At 45.0% G+C, this 20977-nt stretch overlaps 1 protein-coding gene across 2 annotated transcripts in view; it reads right to left on the reverse strand.

Annotated features, from left to right (window-relative positions):
- The window catches only part of MYRIP (myosin VIIA and Rab interacting protein), an 811455-nt gene that overhangs the window by 53091 nt on the left and 737387 nt on the right, over window positions 1-20977 (reverse strand). For both annotated transcript variants that reach the window (XM_073550109.1, XM_073550108.1), the window contains exon 12: window positions 17697-17885. In XM_073550109.1, coding sequence (XP_073406210.1) covers window positions 17697-17885 — 189 coding nt within the window. The remainder of the gene's footprint in view (window positions 1-17696; window positions 17886-20977) is intronic.

A 20977-nucleotide genomic window follows, 5' to 3' on the forward strand; every position in this document is an offset into this window, starting at 1 on the left:
CACTGGACACTTTTCGATTGTGTGAGGCCCACTGATATCTGAGCGCTATGTGACAGGCTCGATGGCACTGCTGTGACAAAAGTGACTAGAGGATAAGGGAGATTTTGAATTTCTGCACACACTTGTGGACAGTGGACACTTTTGGATTGTGTGAGGCCCACTGATATCTGAGCGCTATGTGACAGGCTCGATGGCACTGCTGTGACAAAAGTGACTAGAGGATAAGGGAGATTTTGAATATCTGCACACACTTTTGGACACTGGACACTTTTGGATTGTGTGAGGCCCACTGATATCTGAGCGCTATGTGACAGGCTCGATGGCACTGCTGTGACCAAAGTGACTAGAGGATAAGGGAGATTTTGAATATCTGCACACACTTTTGGACACTGGACACTTTTGGATTGTGTGAGGCCCACTGATATCTGAGCGCTATGTGACAGGCTCGATGGCACTGCTGTGACAAAAGTGACTAGAGGATAAGGGAGATTTTGAATATCTGCACACACTTTTGGACACTGGACACTTTTGGATTGTGTGAGGCCCACTGATATCTGAGCGCTATGTGACAGGCTCGATGGCACTGCTGTGACAAAAGTGACTAGAGGATAAGGGAGATTTTGAATATCTGCACACACTTTTGGACACTGGACACTTTTGGATTGTGTGAGGCCCACTGATATCTGAGCGCTATGTGACAGGCTCGATGGCACTGCTGTGACAAAAGTGACTAGAGGATAAGGGAGATTTTGAATTTCTGCACACACTTGTGGACAGTGGACACTTTTGGATTGTGTGAGGCCCACTGATATCTGAGCGCTATGTGACAGGCTCTATGGCACAGCTGTGTCAAAAGAGACTAGAGGATAAGGGAGATTTTGAATATCTGCACACACTTTTGGACACTGGACACTTTTGGATTGTGTGAGGCCCACTGATATCTGAGCGCTATGTGACAGGCTCGATGGCACTGCTGTGACAAAAGTGACTAGAGGATAAGGGAGATTTTGAATATCTGCACACACTTTTGGACACTGGACACTTTTGGATTGTGTGAGGCCCACTGATATCTGAGTGCTATGTGACAGGCTCGATGGCACTGCTGTGACAAAAGTGACTAGAGGATAAGGGAGATTTTGAATTTCTGCACACACTTGTGGACAGTGGACACTTTTGGATTGTGTGAGGCCCACTGATATCTGAGCGCTATGTGACAGGCTCTATGGCACAGCTGTGACAAAAGTGACTAGAGGATAAGGGAGATTTTGAATCTCTGCACACACTTTTGGACACTGGACACTTTTGGATTGTGTGAGGCCCAATGAATATCTGAGCGCTATGTGACAGGCTCGATGGCACAGCTGTGACAAAAGTAACTAGAGGATAAGGGAGATTGGATTGCTTTTAAAAAAGCAGTTTGCGGAGCAGTGGGTAAACAGCAATGCCAGCCTGTCAGGAAGCCTTAGAAGGCAGCCCAACAACCAACACCACTGATACACCACTATATAGCCTCCCCTTGCACTGCACACACAGTGACTGGTGTGTTGTGCAGGCCAAATTGCTAGCAGCAGAAGCAGTTTTTTTTTCTTCTCAGCAGGACAAAAAAAAAAAATTGGGATTGCTTTTAAAAAAGCAGTTTGCGGAGCAGTGGGTAAACAGCAATGCCAGCCTGTCAGGAAGCCTTAAAAGGCAGCCCAACAACCAACACCACTGATACACCACTATATAGCCTCCCCTTGCACTGCACACACAGTGACTGGTGTGTTGTGCAGGCCAAATCGCTAGCAGCAGAAGCAGTTTTTTTGTCTTCTTCCCTGCCTAACGCTCTCCCTACAGAATCAGCAGCAACCTCTCCCTATACTAAGATCGGCAGAAGTAAGATGGCGGTCAGCGTGCACGCCCTTTTATACCCCCTGTGACGCCCACCAAAGCAAGCCAATCACTTGCATGCCCTTCTGAAAGATGGTGGTGACCCGTGCCTATGTCATCACGTTGCCCACAGTGTCCGTGGATCCTGATTGGCTGAAAAAGAGCGCAAAACAAACTTTTGAAACGCGACTTTGGCGCGTAAGTCGCCGACCTCGTGGCCGACCTCATCCTAGGGTCGGGTTTCGTTTCATGAAACCCGACTTTGCCAAAAGTCGGCGACTTTTGAATTTTTCCGACCCGTTTTGCTCAACTCTAATGACGACTACTGGTTGGCCAGCATCCTCAATCCACGCTATAAAGGCAAATTACAGAACATCATGCCACAGGAGAACCTAGAGATAATATTGGCTAACAAACAAGCAACTCTGGTAAACCGTTTGTTTGAGGCATTCCCAGCACACAGCAGCGGTGTTGGTTCTCCCACGAGCCATAGTGGGCAAAATGGAAGAGGTGCTCATGGTGCACACAGCCAAAGTGGCATTGCAGACAGGGGTTTCATGACCATGTTGTGGACTGATCTCTCAAGTACCACTCACACGACTGGTAATACTGAATCGATAGCAAGAGACAGGAGACAGCAGTTGTCAACTATGGTTACAAACTACTTCTCCCATATCGATGTTCTCCCTCACAGGTCATTCCCATTTGACTATTGGGCCTGTAAACTGGACACCTGGCCTGAATTGGCACAATATGCCTAACAGGAGCTCGCTTGCCCTGCTGGTAGTATGCTATCTGAGTCTTCTGTACTGCTGGATCAATCCTGACAGAAAAAAGGACCCGTCTGTCCACCCAAAATGTTGATGATCTAACATTCATTAAAATGAACCATGCATGGGTTTCAAAGGATTTTGTCCCACCTTCCCCTGATGACACATAGGTTGACAGAAAAATGGCTTGCTTTTGTCCTCCTCTTCCTCGGACTTCTCCAATTCCTCCATTTGCAGCTGCTGAATGTCCAGCCTACACATCAACATATGCCAGTTTTTCAACCTCCCTAACTGGGCTGCCCCCCCAGGACTGGGGTCACCACTTGGTGCACCCGGGCAAGTGCCATTGCCCTGAACAAGTGGGTGGGCCCACTCTTGGGTGACAGCACTGACACAGGGCCCCTCATAGTACAATAAAGTGTCTCTGATGGTGGGGGGCCCACTCACCGTCAGACACACCGGCGTACTATGAGGGGCCCTGTGCCAGTACCGCCACCCACGAGTGGGCCCCCCCTGCTTGCTCAGGGCCCCATCATTTGCAATACTTACCTCTCCCTGCTCCACCGCTGTGCAGTCTGGGCAGTTAAATCCTTCACAGGGACGGCCACTACAAACTTGGTGAAATGATCAATGATGGTTATGATGTAGCTATGGCCTGTCCTGCTGGGCTCTACCTTCAGATGATCAATGGCTACCATTTGTAAAGGACGTCGACTCACAATCAGATGCAGTAGTGCTTTATGATCAGCTTTCACAGTTTTCCTGTCAGGGTCCTGTCAGCGCCGGCGTGCAGCCTCCGCTGAGCAGGGACTCACGAGCATTGTAGGGGGGCCCGGGGTCAGGTACAGCCGGAAAGTACAAACAGGACCTGGTGATGCTGAAGTTTAGCAAGCAGTGAAGGACCTACGGTCATGTGACTGCAAGGGGCGGGGCTTAGCATCCTGCTTCCAGAGATGGCAGGACACTAAACAGAAATACTCAGAGTCAGGCAAAAACGGAGGTCATACACAGAGATAGCAGTAAAGTACCAGGGATGAGACAGAACAGATAGTCGGGGCCAAGCAGGGGTCAAAACCAAACAGACATAGAAGGTACCAAGCAGAATCCAACAAGCAGTATCCAGAGAACAGGCCGAGTCGTACACAGAGTATCAAGCATCCAGAACACAGCACACACACACTCAGGGGTCACCACACTATGACAAGGGCGAAAGTATAACTGACGGGGATGGAAGCTTCCTGAGGCTATAAGAAGCTTTCCCAGAACCAATGAGAGGCCACCATAATAAGTCCCAGGTGTACAGGTAAGAGTCTGCACTGAGATCAAAACATTAACCCCAGAAGTGCAGGTCCACCAGCACTGGTATCATGACAGTAACCCCTCTCAACGGGGGGCCTCTGGACCCCAAGGCTTACCTAGCATGGAAAGCCCGAACCAGGCGATCCGCATGCATCAACCGGGCCAGCACCCAGGACCTGTCCTCCGGCCCATACCCCTTCAAATGAACTAGGTACTGTACTGACCGCCGTACCAACCTGGAATCTATGATGTGACCAATCTCATATTCAACATGTCCCTCAACCGAAACCAGAGGAGCAGCGGACTCGGATTCTCCCCGGACTGCTTCAAAAGGTTTCAGCAGAGATCTATTGAAGACGTTAGGGATCTTGAAAGAGGGTGGAAGGCACAGCCTGTACGCCACTGGGTTGATTTTTTCCACAATCTTGTACGGTCCAATGAATTTGGGACCCAACTTGGCTGATGGAATCTTTAACTTAATGTTTCGCGTGGAGAGCCAAACTTTCTCTCCAACCTGAAACATGGGACCCGGTGTTCGTTTCCTGTCCGCGAAAAACTTATACCTGCCTTGAGACCTAGATATACGCTGCTGGACTTCTGCCCATGTATCTTTTAACCGCTGAACAGAGTCCTCAGCCCCGGGACACCCCGAATCTAGACGAGAAAACTCACTAAAATGAGGACTGAACCCATAGTTGATCCAGAAAGGGGACATACCAGTGGATTAACTCACCCGGCTATTGAAGGCAAATTCAGCCAACGGCAGTATATCACACCAGTCATTCTGTCTAGCAGAAGTCAGACATCTGAGGATCTGTTCCAGAGACTGATTAGTGCGTTCCGTCTGACCATTACTCTCGGGATGGTATGCAGACGAAAAGGAGAGAGATATCCCTAATTTTTTGCAGAAAGCACACCAAAACTTAGCCACAAACTGCACACCACGATCAGACACCACATTCAGGGGTACCCCATGCAAGCGGACCACATGCTGCAGAAACAACATGGATAAGGTCTCAGCAGAAGGTAATGCGGACAGGGGTACAAAATGAGCCTGCTTTGAAAATTTGTCCACCACTACCCATACCACCGTATTACCCCTGGAAGAGGGAAGATTGGTAATAAAATCCATGGACAGGTGGGTCCATGGTCTTTCGGGAACTGCCAAGGGCAACAGCTCCCCCGCCGGCCGGCTATGAGAGCTTTTAGAACGAGCGCAGACCCCACAACCAGAAATGAATTTCTTTATATCAGAACCAAGGGTAGGCAACCAGAAGATCCAAGCCACCGCCAGTTGCGTGGCTGATATACCAGGGTGAGCATACAGTTTGGATTCATGGAACTCTTGCAAGAGTTTAAGGCGAAGTTGCTCTGGGACAAACAACTTGCCCCCTGGCTTGGCCGCAGGAGTCAGCAACTGGACCCTCTCAATTTCTCATTCCAATTCAGACGAGATCCGTGCTAACACCACCCCAGGGTGCAGAATGGAGGACGATGGCTCAGGGGCAGACACAGGATGAAAACTGCAAGATAAGGCGTCAGCCTTGACATTCTTTTACCCTGGACGGAATGTAATAGTAAACTGGAAACAAGAAAAAAAAAGCGACCAACGGGCCTGTCTGGGCGTTAGTCTTTTGGCAGACTCAATGTATGACAAATTTTTGTGATCAGTGATCACAGTAACCGGGTGACTGGCCCCCTCCAAAAAGTGCCTCCACTCCTCAAACGCCAACTTGACCGCAAGAAGCTCTCTATTGCCTACATCATAATTTCTTTCAGCAGCAGAGAACTTCCTGGAAAAGAAAGCACAAGGCCTGAGGTTGGTAAGAGTGGCAGGCCCTTGGGACAACACTGCCCCCATCCCCACCTCGGAGGCATCCACCTCCACCACAAATGGTTTGGACGGATCCGGCTGTACCAACACAGGAGCAGACATAAACCATTTTTTCAGAGTCGCAAAGGCCTCTTTTGCGAGCGAGGACCGATTTCTCACATCCGCACCTTTGCATGTTAGATCCGTGAGTGGTTTGACCACCTGCGAAAACCCCCGGAAAAAATTTGCAGTAATAATTGGCGAACCCCAAGAAGCACTGAAGACCCTTAAGATCTCGGGGTTGCACCCAATCTGCAATTTGCCTGCCCCTTCTTGGGGTTCATGCGAAAACCCTCAGAGGATACAATTAATCCCAAAAAAGGCAATTCTTGAACACAAAATACACATTTCTCCAATTTGGCAAACAGATGATTTTCTCTCAGTCTTTGGAGAACAGTTCGTACATGTTCCAGATGAGAATGCCTGTCGGAGGAGTATATCAAAATATCATCTAAGTAGATAACAACAAAACGACCAATGAGATCCGAGAATACCACATTGATGAAATTCTGAAATATGGCGGGGGCATTGGTAAGACCAAACGACATGACTAAATTTTCAAACAGTCCCTCGGACGTGAAGAACGCAGTTTTCCATTCATCCCCCTCTCGGACCCTTATCAAATTATATGCCCCCCGAAGATCCAGTTTGGAGAACCATTTTGCCCCTGATAGTTTGTTGCACAAATCGGGAATCAACGGAAGGGGGTACGTATTCCGTACAGTAATCTGATTAAGCTCCTAAAAATCGAAACAGGAACGTAACCCGCCATCTTTTTTCTTTACAAAAAAGAAACCTGCCACCACAGGTGAGACTGAAGGACGTATGTGTCCCTTGCGCAGACTTTCAGCAATGTAGTCCTTCATAGCCAAGCGCTCAGGGCCGGATAAATTAAACAGACGGGCTTTAGGTAATTTAGCCCCAGTGACCAGCTCGATAGCGCAGTCAAAGGGTCTATGTGGCGGTAACGTCTCGGCCTCGCTTTCAGAGAATACATCTTCGAAGTCCTTCAGGCATTCCGGAATACCTTCCAGCTCGACAGATGATACAGACACAGATTTAACAGGTTCAACCAGCAGTGCAGATTTATCACACAACTTAAAATCATTAAACCCCCATTGAACAATCTCCCCTGCTTTCCAGTTAATAACTGGGTTATGGCGTTGTAACCAGGGCATGCCCAAAACCAACCCTGCAGGTAGATTGTCCAGAACCAAACAACTTAGGTTTTCCACATGAGTAGCGCCCACTCTGAGTGAAAACAAGTCAGACACAAAGAGAATTCCCTCCATAGTGAGGGGAGAGGAGTCAATGGCCACCACCTTGATCGGAACCTTGAGCCTAACTGTCCCTATCTTGCAGCGTGTGACCAGTTGGGAGTCAATGAGATTAATCGATGATCCGCAGTCCACGAAGGCTGTAGAGGGAAAAGAACTACCGTCCACAAACAGTTCCACATGAAGTAAAACCTTAGAAAACGAGGAAAAGGATACCTGGGGGTCTGAGTAGTCTCCCCACTGACTACCCATATCTAGTCGTTTCCCGCCGACCGGGTCAAGGACGGGCAATCAGGACACTCCCTTTTCCAATGTCCCATTTTACCGCAGTAAAAGCATAACTGCTTGTCCTTCCGGCGTTTCCTCTCCGTAGCTTTCAGGGAGAGGATGCCTATATCCATGAGCTCAGGGGCAGTCTCTTTTCCACTGGGGAACAATGGAGTCTCCACCTGCATCACCCCTCTGGCCCGCAGCCTGCGGTCCATCCAGACGGCCTGGGTCATGGCGTCCTCAAGAGAGTTAGGTGGGGGATGTAACGCCATGGTATCCTGCAGCCGCTCGGACAAGCCTCTGAGAAAGAGACCTCGAAGCGCAGCGTTGCCCCAAGAGATCTCTGCAGCCCAGTGGCGGAATTCAGTACAAAACCACTCAACCGAGTGTTTTCCCTGACAGACGCTCATCACCATGTCCTCTGCCAATCGCACTCGGTCAGGCTCATCATAAATGTGCCCGAGGGCCTCAAAGAATGCATTCACCGACACTCTCTCAGGGGCAGTGGGAAGAAGGGAGAAAGCCCAAGCTTGTGGGGACTCTCTTAATAAGGACATAATGACCCCTACCTTCTGGTTTTCGTCCCCAGAGGAACGTGGTCTCAAACTAAAAAAAAGTTTGCAACCCTCCATGAAGATCCTGAACTCCTTTTTGTTCTCAGAAAAGAAGTCAGGCAGTTTAACAGGTGGTTCCGGGGATACCAGAACAACGTCCCTTGCCCCAGCCCCCTGGAGACCCAGCAGATAAAGCCCCTCGCACTGTCTCAGAAACCTGCTGCTGAGAACGAGCCAGAGCTTGCTTCTCCAGGGATAAACCCTGAAACATCTGATTTTTCATCTGGTCAGCCAGAGACTGTATGGGATCCTTAATTCTCTGCACAAAAAACCCCCAAAAACTTAATGGTCAGTTATAATGTCAATCCTGTCAGCGCCGGCGTGCAGCCTTCGCTGAGCAGGAACTCACCCACACTGTAGGGGGGCCTGGGGTCAGATACAGCCGGAAAATACAAACAGGACCTGGGGACGCAGAAGATTAGCAAGCAGTGAAGGACCTACGGTCATGTGACTGCAAGGGGCGGGGCTTAGCATCCTGCTTCCAGAGATGACAGGATACTATACAGAAATACTCAGAGTCAGGCAAAAACGGAGGTCATACACAGAGATAGCAGTAAAGTACCAGGGATGAGACAGAACGGATAGTCAGGGCCAAGCAGGGGTCAAAACCAAACAGACATAGAAAGTACCAAGCAGAATCCAACAAGCAGTATCCAGAGAATAGACCGAGTCGTACACAGAGTATCAAGCATCCAGAACACAGCACAAACACACTCAGGGGTCACCACACTATGCCAAGGGTGAAAGTATAACTGACGGGGATGGAAGCTTCCTGAGGCTATAAGAAGCTTTCCGAGAACCAATGAGAGGCCACCATAATAAGTCCCAGGTGTGCAGGTAAGAGTCTGCACTGAGATCAAAACATTAACCCCAGAAGTGCAGGTCCACCAGCACTGGTATCATGACATTTCCTAGACACAGACGTGTGACATTCCTGCCACCATTTTTCAATGTCTCCTCTCATGCCAATCCAATAGAATCGCCTACAGCCTGTGGCTTCTGTCTTTTGCACTCCAAAGTGAGATCATGATAGGCAGAAAGGACCATGTCTACATCTCTCCCTGTGATCACAATTTGATGGAGACGAGTAACGGTGATGGGATACACGCTACTGCGATACAGCAACCTTTTATACACAATGAACAGTTTTCGCTGTCTCCATAGACAAAGTAATTGAGGGTCAGCATCGCCTCTGCGAATTCTCCTGGGAGGTTTTCCCGTAATTAGTAATTTCCAAATTTCTTCAATCACTCGACTTTCCGTCTGTACTTGTATCCATTTAGCATCCTGTAGCGGAGAATCTGGACTGGCTTACTGAGACTGAAATATATACGAAAATTTAAAAGTACCCCAACACTGTATACTGGTGTACTCTTCGAATAAATTTCCCTTTTTTGACTTTTTATATTCTGGTGTAATCCATACTGAGCCTGTGAGAGTTTGTGTCTGACTCTGGTAAAATATAAGGAGATTTAAAATGACCCCAACACTGTATGCAGCTGTCCGCTTGTAATACATTAGCCTTTTTTGAATTTTTATATTCTTGTCTAATCCATACTGAGCCTGTGAGTGTCTTTGTCTGACTCCGGAAATATAGACGGAGATTTACATTTACCCCTAGACTGGATACACCTGGTATCTGCTGACACAGTACCTTTTTTCAACATTTTGGATTCCGGTTAAATCCATACTGACTGAGTGTCTGAGGGTGACTCATGAAATACTATATATTCGGCGTGTGTATAAAAGCCCTCACCGCCCATCTTTACAGTAGGGAGAGGTTGCTGACGCTGTTTATCATTAGGGAGACACTTAGGCCTGTAAACAGAAGTTCTCAAGTGCTTCTGCTGAATGCAATTGTTGTGTACAGTTAGTGTGCAGTGATATGGGAGGATTTTCTTATGTGCAGCAGCGCTAGTTATTAGGCTGCCTGCCAGTGACAGGATTTTCTTGTGTGCAGCAGCGCTGATTATTAGCCTGCCTTATAGCAGTATTGTTGTGTGTACACTGCTGTGCAGACTGCTTTTTACACAGCACTCCTACTTTTATCCTTTTTTTCTGCACAGTGAACGAACGTTCACTATTTCCCACACTGTATAGAGCTGTACGCTCCTCACACACTACCGTGTACCGGCTGGTATCACGGAGAAATAAATGCTGACTATCTGTATGTGACTCTGAAAATATATAGGGAGATTTACATTTTCACTTATACTATATACACTTAGTATCTGCTGATACAGTACTTTGTTCTAAATTTTTTATTACGGTATAATCCATACTGAGTGAACATGTGGTTTACTCCTTCAATATGTACGGAGATAAAAATTTTACCTTATACTATATATCTCTCCTGTCTTGTGATACAGTACCTTTGTTAGACATTTTGCATTACGGTCAAATCCATACTGAGTGAGCATCTGAGGGTGACTACGGAAATATATACGGAGATTTAAATTGTACCCTACAATATATATACTTGCTATCTTGTTATCCAGTACCTTTTTTCAACATTTTGTATTATGGTCAAATCCAGACTGAGTGAGCATCTGAGGGTGACTATGGAAATATATACCGAGATTTAAAATTAGCCCAACACTGTATGCAGCTGTACGTTTCTGATACAGTACCTTTTTTGCCATTTAGATTCTGGTGTAATCCATACTGAGCCTGTGAACATTTGTTACTCCGGAAATATATTTGGAGATTTACGATTACCCCAGCACTGTATACAGCTGTACGATTGTGATAAATTACCCATTTACTGCTTTTTAGATTCTGGTCTAATCCATACTGAGCCAGTGAGAGTCTGCTTCTGACTCTGGAAATATATACGGAGATTTACAATGACCCCTACACTGTATACAGCTGTACGCTTCTGATCCATTACCCTTTTACTGCTTTTTATATTGTGGTGTAACCCATACTGAGCCTGAGAGCATCTGTGTCTGCCTCCTGAAATATATACGGAGATTTAGAATGTTTAAACTATACTATACACTGGTATCTGGTGATACTGTACCCTTTTTCAACTTTTAATATTCTTGTCTAATCCATACTGGGCCTGAGAGTGTCTGTGTCTGCCTCCTGAAATATATACGGAGATTTAGAATGTTTAAACTATACTATATATACCTGGTATCTGGTGTTACTGTACCCTTTCTCAACTTTTTATATTCTTGTCTAATCCATGCTGGGCCTGAGAGCATCTGTGTCTGCCTCCTGAAATATATACAGAGACTTAGAATGTTTAAACTATACTATATATACCTGGTATCTGGTGACACTGTATCCTTTTCCAAATTTTTATATTATTGTCTAATCCATACTGAGCCTGTGAACGTCTGTGTCTGACTCATGAAATATATACGGAGATTTACAATTGTCCCTAGACTGTATACAGCTGTATGTTTCTGATACAGTACCATATACTTGCTGGTATTTTGGGTCCATTTTCACAAAAATTAGGAAGTATGGTGGAAGAGGCCGTGGACATGGGCGTGGGGGGCCAGCTGGTACAGATGGTGGTGGTGGTGCATCTGCTGGTAGTGCCAAAAGCACAATAGCAGCTAAGGCAGGAGGTGTTGAGCCTGCATCATGGTCTGGCTCCGGAAGGCCTGGAAGGCTCCCTTTTCTGGAAGTAGGTAAACCGACTTTAAAGCCGAGCATCAGGAACTGGTTTTGGCTTACATTGACGAAACAGCCTCCAGCTCTATCGCCTCCTCTTCTGAAGTTTCAAAAAATGCAAGCACTGAGTCATCAGTGCAGGCTTCTGGTCAGGAACAACACCTTTCCTTGTGTCCTTCACCCCCACCAAAAGTGAAGGATGCGGCAGGCCACACTTCAGATTACTCCATGGAGCTCTTTTCACATACCATGCCTGGGTTATCAAGTCAAATCCTGAATTTGGACCTCCGACTTTTCCCTATAGTCGGCCGATTTTGTTCGACTCGACTATTGAGAAAGTCGGGTTTCTTGAAACCCGACTTGACCCTAAAAAAGGCAAAGTCGCTAATCTCTAGTTATCCGGTCTCAAGATATTGATGACCTAAGATTAATGACGGTCCGACACCTGTCACTCTCACCAATCAACTCAAGTTCTGCCAGCAGCTGGATGTATTCACTTTGAACGGAGCTGCAATGGGCAGAACAGGGGCAAAGGGCAGTTTATAAATGGACAGTGTTTGTGTAGGGATGTGGACTTTCTTACCCTGTTCCAGCCCCTGAAGAATACAGATGTGCCTTGTGAATACTCATGTACAATTTTATATGTAAAAGTAGTGTGTGTCTATTGTAATGTATTATGGTGATGTACAGTATATAAGATGTTAATGCATAATGCGAGTATAGCATAAGGATATCCTTAGGACAGCATAAGATACAGAATAAGGATAAGTAGGTTTAGCATGAAAGATAGGAAATGGCTAAGAATAGAATTAGCCCAGTGGGTGGGCACTAGTGCTGATAAAAGGGGGGCACTTCCTGGTTAGATGGAGTTCAGTGCCAGCTAGTGAAGTATAAAGTGGTGTTCAAGTTGAGGTGGTGTGGGTTGCTAGGGGCAGCATGGGACAAATTTTCGAGACAATGGAAGGCCAAATGGAGATCCCTGATGGACATGCCATCAATATCTGGAGTCTAGGGCTCGGGTCTGGTACCATGAAGCGGGCCTGGTCTTCTGACATCACAAGGTCAGTGGACATGGAATTACATGGGGGGTAGGTGGACGGTCCTGGGTTCACTGCCGGAGTGGACAACGAATCCCTGAGGCTGACAGAGTCAGTGGGCTTGGGGATAGTCCAAAATGAACAGGTGGAAGAACAGAAGAGGAGTTGTACTACAGAGGAAGTAATTGCTGTGCTCTATCCCACCTGTGCCCACCTGATGAATTTGGACTGTTTAGTAAAAGTTTGACTGTTAGAAAGAACTTGGTGTCCATGTATCGTATGTGGCAGCTCCTGAGGACGGAAACCTGGAGGCAGCGGAGTCCTGCGGCCTACAAGTGAGTATGATGCACCTCACCCCCTACATCACACTGGGACTGGGACTACCCTTGTCTGTAAAGTGCCAGAGCGCAACCAGAGAACAGCTCAGGCGTGACTATTTATCTCAGACACTTTACATTTGCTGACAGGGATGTGAGTGCTGTGAGATCCCAAATATGCCTGTAATTGGCCTGTGAAAGCTGAAGGCTTAGGTTTGTCTATTCAGAGATATTAGGGTGGACTGAAAGATGAAGTCAGTGTTATTTTTTGGAAACTGCAGAGTGGGTCTTCAAAAATTGAGTCAGAGGTTCAAAGGACCAGAAATGCCAGAGTGGTACCACATTGTAAGGCCAAAGCTTCATTAGGAAAGTAGAGATGATGAAGGGAAAAAAGTATCTGGGCTTTGAGAGACTAAAGCCCTGGGAAGTACTATAGCAGACAGCATGAGTTGTACGTATACCCCTACTGAAATATGCGTAATTGTGAGTAACAACTTTTGCCCTGGGTTTGGAACCTCTACCCATCTACAATTTTTACTTACCAAGTTGGTGCCCATTTTGTCATCCTCCAATGTCTTTTTGTAGTGTTCTTCTGAAGCCTGCTCTGTCTGTAAGCTTCCACCTGGCAAAGTGCACAAGAGGTAACTTTACATATGCAAGCTTAGGGTATGTGCACACGTTGCGGATTGGTCTGCACCTCTTGGCAGAAAACGCAGATAAAAATCCGTGCGTTTTTGATGCGGATTTTCATGCGTTTTTTTTCATGCGGATTGTATGCGTTTTTGTAACCTAAAGATTTGATATTTAACACAAAAAAGAGATTTGTGATTTGTGATGTCATTTCTTGTGCAACCTCCTCTTTTACATTTGTCCAACCCATACTCCATTACACACACAGATAGACAGATAGCTAGATAGATAGATTGATAGATAGATAGATAGATATGGGATAGATCTATAGATAGAGAGATAAGGGATAGATCTATAGATCGATCTATAGGTAGATAGATAGATATGGGATAGATCTATAGATAGATATACATGCAGCTGCACACTCCGGTCCCGAATGCCGGCAGCAGTGCCGGGTATTCAGGTGCGAGACTCGTGCGAGTTTCTTCTAAAGTGTGACTCCGGCCTTAAACGCAATATCTGTTTAATTTTTAAAAAATGGGAAAAAAATTGGGTGGGCTCCTGCCAGCAACTCTGGGCCAATGGTTATAGCCTGGGAAGGGGGTAATACCCATGGCCCCTTCTCAGGCTATGAATATCAGCCCGCAGCTGTCTGCATAGCCTTTACTGCCTATTAACATAGGGGGCCCCCAAAAAAATGACATGGGGTCCCCCTATAAATAATAGCCAGAAAGGCTATGCAGACAGCTGCGGGCTGATATTCATAGCCTAGGAAGGGGCCATGGATATGGCCCCCCCGGCTACAAGCACCAGCCCGCAGTTGCCCCAGAAATGGCCCATCTCTAAGATGTACCAATTCTGACATTTAGCCCCTCTCTTCCCATTGCCGTGTAGTGGTGGCATATGGGGTAAAAAGGGGTTAATGTCACCTTTGTATTGTAAGGTGACATTAAGCCCGGTTAATAATGGAGAGGCGTCAATAAGACACCTATCCATTATTAATCTTATAGTATGAAAGGGTTACAAAAACACACACACATAAAAATAAAGTATTTTAATGAAATAAAACACTACAGTTTTCATATATTTATTGCACGCCTAATCTATGCGACACCCTCGTTTTTCTGTAATAAAAAGTAAAATAATAAGCCAATAGTATACTCCCTGTCTGATGTAGTCCAATTAATAACGAGTGTCCCACAACAATTTGCCCTATAGAACAGTGACATCAGGTGACAGGACAGGAGACAATGGATCCTGCAGTGCATCACTGAGGTTACCTGAGTTCATTCTCTCACTTTACGGCAATGCTGCATGGGAATTTTCTCACACAGCATTGCCGTGAGAGAATGAACTTAAGTGACCCCCGCTGTCAGTTCATCATGGAGGCCATGTAGAGTACTAACATCACCCGATGTCAGTGTTCTACACTGGAGATCGTCGTGGGACACTCGTTAATAATTGGACTACGGCGGAAAGTTAAGTATAGATTGGATTTTATTTTATTTTTATTAAAGGAGATGAGGTCATCGGGGACTAGGTGATTGGTAAGTATGTACTCTTATGTTATGTGTTGCATGTTATGTGTATGTACTGTTATGTTACATGTTCTATGTTCTTTATGTGTTTTTTCTTTAACTACTAAATACAGCCATTGTCTGATAGGGCTACGTTCCCATCAGCGGCAATGCTGTCATTGTGAACATTCATTGCTGGATGGGAGCAGTAGTACCATCAGACAATGAATGCCTACACAGACCCGCACACAACACACACACACAGGGAACACACACACACAGACACACACATATACACACAGGCCCGCTCATACACAGCCTTGCACCCCCCCGCACACACAGACATGCACACAGTCACCGCCCATACTCCGCCCACACACTTCCCTCCTCCCGATCTGCAATGTTTCATCCGCAGCAAAACCACAGATCTTTTCTACATCTGCAGTTTTGCTGCGGATTTGCCAGACTCAATGCAAGTTAATGGGTGCAGAAACGCTGCAAATCCACAATGTGTGCACATACCCTTACTGTTGGTTCAGTTAACTGGACAGGCTATGATAACCTTCCATTTGTGTGCAAAATAATAGAGCATGATTCAGGAGAAGAGGAGGCTGCATAAAGACACCGAGAGTTTAGCAATGTTAAGGACAAAGTAAATTGGGGAACTGTTGCGAGTGTTGAATATGTAGCAGAGAGTAAGGCTCAATTTAACCATGGCCATATAATGTAAAGAAAAGTAGCATCTTGTCACAGTGCAATGTTATAGCAAGTCTCCCACATAGAATCGGATTTGTAGAGTGGATTCTGTTGGCATCTGTGTACCAACAGTTATATTTTTCATTTCAGATATTATATGTTATGTGATATGGACGCATGACTGCTCGAATGTAAAATGTGTCCATGCCATAGATCTTGGTCCTGGTGGCAAAGCGATTTTACATGCTGTTAAATAAAGTTTTTAACAGAAGTTACAAAGAGCATTATCTCTTATTATGGATTTTTGCCTTACTGGAGGAACTGAGCACATGTGAATGATTAATGATTGGTGTGGGGAGTTCTTTTAGACGGGGCAAACACCTTGTTTTTTATTCCAAATTAACTTGTATTGTACGCTTAACTTATATATTTAGCTTAAGTTTACCTTTATCTCTGGCGCCACTAACTTTTGTATCAGGAGGTCAGCAGTTCTGATGATGTTAAATATACAGAATGTATCTGCTGGTGTATCGCATTAGCACAGTTCACTTTCTGATTTGAGAGTAAACCAGGGGTGTAGCTAGGAGAGGGGCAGGCGGGGCATTTGCCCTGAGTGCAGCCAGCTCAAGGGCCCCGTCAGGATACCTAATGCGGTGGTCCGAGGTGTCTCCTTGACTCCCTACTAGCGGCATTTTTCCACCCCTCAAGAGTGGGATTAGGCCATTCTCTGAGATGTTTGTCAAACTGACAGCCAACAAAAGATGATAAAAGTCTGCAGCTACGAGCTGTGTCTGTGAAAAGTCATTATGGTGTCTGGACAAGAAATAGAAGTAAAGAAAGAATATCAGAAAAGATGCAACCAATAAGTTACCTGGATGCAAATGTTTATTTGTAATAGTGACTATGTCTCATCAGTACTGTGGTTTCTGTATGGTCCGCTGTCTGATAATGGCTGTTAACAACCACTCCCAGAATCTCATTACCATTATTAAGGACATACTGGAAAATGAAGGTTTATTCAATACAATTGTATATGCGTCTGACCTGACATTACAATTAATCCCTGTACAAAACATGTAGGGATGTACTGATGGTGGTTTTGGTGATGTATTCATGTGATGATGGGGGTTCTTGTGCCGTATTCATGTAATGATGGTGGTTCTGGTAATGTATTCAAGTAGTGATGATAGTTGTGCTGTATTCATGCACTGATGGTGGTTCTCGTGCTGTATTGATGTACTGATGAACATGATACACTGTTGGTGATTCTGGTGATATATTCCTCTACTGATGGTGCTTCAGGTTATATATTTGGGTGCTGTTGGTGGTTCTGTATGTGGTTCTGAGTAAATGATGCTGGTGAACTCCTTTATGGAAATTGTAAGCCTGATACTCCTCTGTCTGCAGTTCACTTGATTAACAGAATGTAGAATGCTGAGAAAAGATGTTTCATTTCTTCCCATCATCCTTTCCGATACACAGCATCAGTGCAATGACACAAGTTTTCATAACAATTGCCCAAATGCAGAAAGAAAACTACCTGCATATGGATCCCAGTTTTGATTTAAGTCTCAGTGTTAAGCTTAGCATTTTTTTAATCACAGACAATGCCATCCTACTCTCTATAATGACCATACAGCAAAATCTTCTTTTAAAAGGTAAGACAGCAGGTGTACACTCAAGCGGTATGGAGTACTGGCTGCTGGCTCATATATTTGCAGATTTCAGTTCCCTATAATTATTAAATTTTATAATTTGCCAAAATTCAATAACTTAGCAGCCAAGTATTGATTATTTAATAAGTTATACAGTATTTGATTTAATTTACATTACTTATAAGGCACTTTTTCTAATACAATTTAGGAAATATTATAGCAACATTTTAGACAGCCATTCTTACATTTTCTTCCAGTTTGGTGAGTTGTTCATCTAGTCTGAGAGGGTCAGCACAAATAGGTACAGTCTCTCGGTCAAGTGTATTTCCTGGGGAATCCCATGAATCTGTGGATCCTGCTATCAGTTCCTCTGTTGCATTGATGACTTTTAGGACCTCTGTTGATATGTTGCAGAGAGACACAGCAGAGTATTTCTGTTTATGTACAAGAGTACATGGAGACAAAACAGCAAAATATTAAAGAGGATTTTTTTTCAGTACATAGTGACACTACTGTTAACTGAAGAAATGTATCCCGGCCTGCATCTACAATGATATCATACACAGTCCTTCAAAACAGAATGGAGTAACTAATGGCTGTCATTATGTGCTATTCAACATCTTTTAAAGGGGTAAACTCGCTAACAGCAGCTTTAGGCTAGGTTCAAATTGTGTTAGGGGCATCCGTTTAACGGATCCGTTAAACGGATGCGCAAAAGCAGATGTCATTTTTTACATCTTTTGTGCCCTAGCACTAATGGTATGCACTAACGTATGGTAGCATTTTGCTACCATGCGTTAGTCATACGCTAGACCCAACGCACCCGAGAACGCTGCAGACCGCGTTCTCGGGTGTGTCACAAAGTAACGCATCATCGCTAAAACATGCCGATATTGGCATGCGCTAAGATGTGTTACTATCATTTCGGGCAATGGGCACATTAATGCATCCGTTACGTAGCGTTAGTGCCGCTATGTAACGGATGCGTTAAACGCAGCGCCCTAACGCAATATGAACCACCCCTAAGGGTATGTCCACACAGACTTTTTTAACGTTTTTTTGAGCAGGTACACTCAAAAAAGCCTGAAAAATTGCTCAATAAATGCTTGAAAGACCCTTTCTTTTCATTTATATTATGAAACCACTTTGCTTTTCATAAGTTCAGTCTTTTGAGTATTTTTCTCCACTTCAGGTTTAAAAACAATAATACAAAATCCCAGCAGCAGAAATCATTACAGATAGTGGTGAATATTTAATACTCTACATCACAAACAGGCATTAGCCCATGGAAAACTCCAATACATATATGAATACACCAGAAAAGAGGAGTCTAAATCCACCAATAAAATTACTTCATTACTTTAATAGTACTCAACAAGATTGTATAAAATACATAAACACAAATGAACAACCATATATACCACAATGCGTTACAAACAGACTAAAAGGTGCAACTATGTGCAGGGTTGCTAGCAGCAAACAAAATTATCATATCTAGAGCCAGTGCCATTATACTCCAGAGGCCCCATGGATACTAATTAGCATTGGTAAAGTAATCCCCCCCGTGAGGTGTGAGTTACAAAGTAATCCCTTGCTAATAGTCCTCAGGTCATAACCTCACAGTCATTGCTCACCCATTTGCTGTCAGGACCGCTGCACACTGCACCCCTACGCGCGTTTCGCATGGGCTTCTTCCAGGGGGCTGTTGTTCTGATCACATACTAGGTGTGATTTTAGATAGGGTCCCGATAAACCAAGATAGGAGTATATAATACATGTCTATGGGCACCAATACAACAGTATGGTGCATTAAGTTGAAGACAGATTGACAGCTTGCCTTCAATAGCACTCTAACCATAATACAACGCTGACGTGGCTATTGAAACAGGGAGACCACGTCTGCAGCTATTTAGCTGTTAAACCCATACTCGATTTCTCATGCTAGCCGTGCATATACTGGATGCGGCTCATGTGGTGGATTAATAGCTGTTACCTGCTAATTGAGCGGCGCTGGCTGCAATGCATTACATAGCACTACATATACAGATAGCGGTTTCCCATGTTGATCGCTGTGACAAAGTCATTGGTAAAGTGCTGGACGGGAGATACACCTAATGACCTAATGGCATCAGTGATATAAAACCCAGAGTTTTTCCTCCAGCACACTAAATGTTGTGAGGGGTTAAGTCATTTGCATAATGCAAGTCATTTGCATAATGGGCTGGCATGTATGTGGACATCTACAGAGTGGGTAGGAGGATGTCCACTTATCTCCACCCCAGGGCATGGTCTGGGGCTTAAGTAGCTGGCCTTTAGAGGCAGCAGTGTTCAGTGTCTGTAGAGGAACACTCCAGAGAAGTGGTTTGTACATTTGTTTATGCCTGAACTGTGGGTCTTGCTAACCCTGAGTGGGCTGATCCCTAGAAGGGCCGGACTGGCCGTCTGGCAATTCTGTCAAATGCCAGATGGGCCAGTCTGGTCATGGGCTGCCTTGTTTGCTACGTTGTTAACAGAATCAGTGTTCTCAAGACACCCATTCTGTTAAGAGTTGTGATGGAGCACAATGTTGCTGACTCCATCACTTACCCCTGCAGGCCACAGGTATCATTAGAAATATTGGTCTTGTAGTAAATCTTGCTTCCCTTCATCCAGGGTAATATTAGTAATACATCCCATCAAACATGCTACAAAAAACATTCTGGGGTAAAACGCTTCAGCGAGAAGAAGAATGAACATGCTACTTCTTTTAACTACTTCACAGTTTCCAAACTAAAGTGGTTAAAAGAAGTAACCAAAGACTGAATATATGCATAGCAATGTCGTGTTTATGTTTCTGTGCGTTATGTTCTTTTTTTGTGGCGGTTTTACAATGCTTTTTAAGGTGGATTCCATGTGGCATCCACCTGAAAAAGACATGTGTACATACTTTTAGGAACTCAAAATACTTCTAAAAAACTCTTCAAGTTTTTATACATGATTGCTGACACAAATTGCCAAAAAAACACATTGTCATAACAGCCGGGGGTCTGCTGATGACCCCCAATGCCTGTGTTATGGAAATATATATGTATATGTATTTCATCTAGATCTCACTTGCCTGCTATAGGCTATATGCTATATACTTATGTACTCTAATATACTCTATATACTCATATGCACACAGATACATATTCACAGCTTGAACTTTGTAACCAGTTATTGGAAATGACCTGCTACCCCCCCATGAGCCAGTCTGGGGAGCTGATGTTATCTCATGATAGCATTGTCTTGTGACATTTGTCCCAGACATACAGAAGAGGAAGTTAGGCCAGATGGTCCAAGCTGATATTGGAGTCTTGCTGACATTGTAAGACAAGGGACAGTAGATCATTCTAATCTGTGCCGTCTGAGAGGGACGACAGATCTAAGCATGCCTTCTGTGACAGCAGAAAAGGGGAAGCAGTCCGCTCCCCCCACCATCTCCTCTCTCCCCACTCTTCCCTCCTCCCACCTCTCTCACCTCTCTCCTCCCTCTATCTCCTCTATT

Source organism: Dendrobates tinctorius, unplaced genomic scaffold (genome assembly GCF_039654945.1).
Source record: "Dendrobates tinctorius isolate UK_male_01 unplaced genomic scaffold, ASM3965494v1 ptg000162l, whole genome shotgun sequence".
Classification (NCBI taxonomy): domain Eukaryota; kingdom Metazoa; phylum Chordata; class Amphibia; order Anura; family Dendrobatidae; genus Dendrobates; species Dendrobates tinctorius.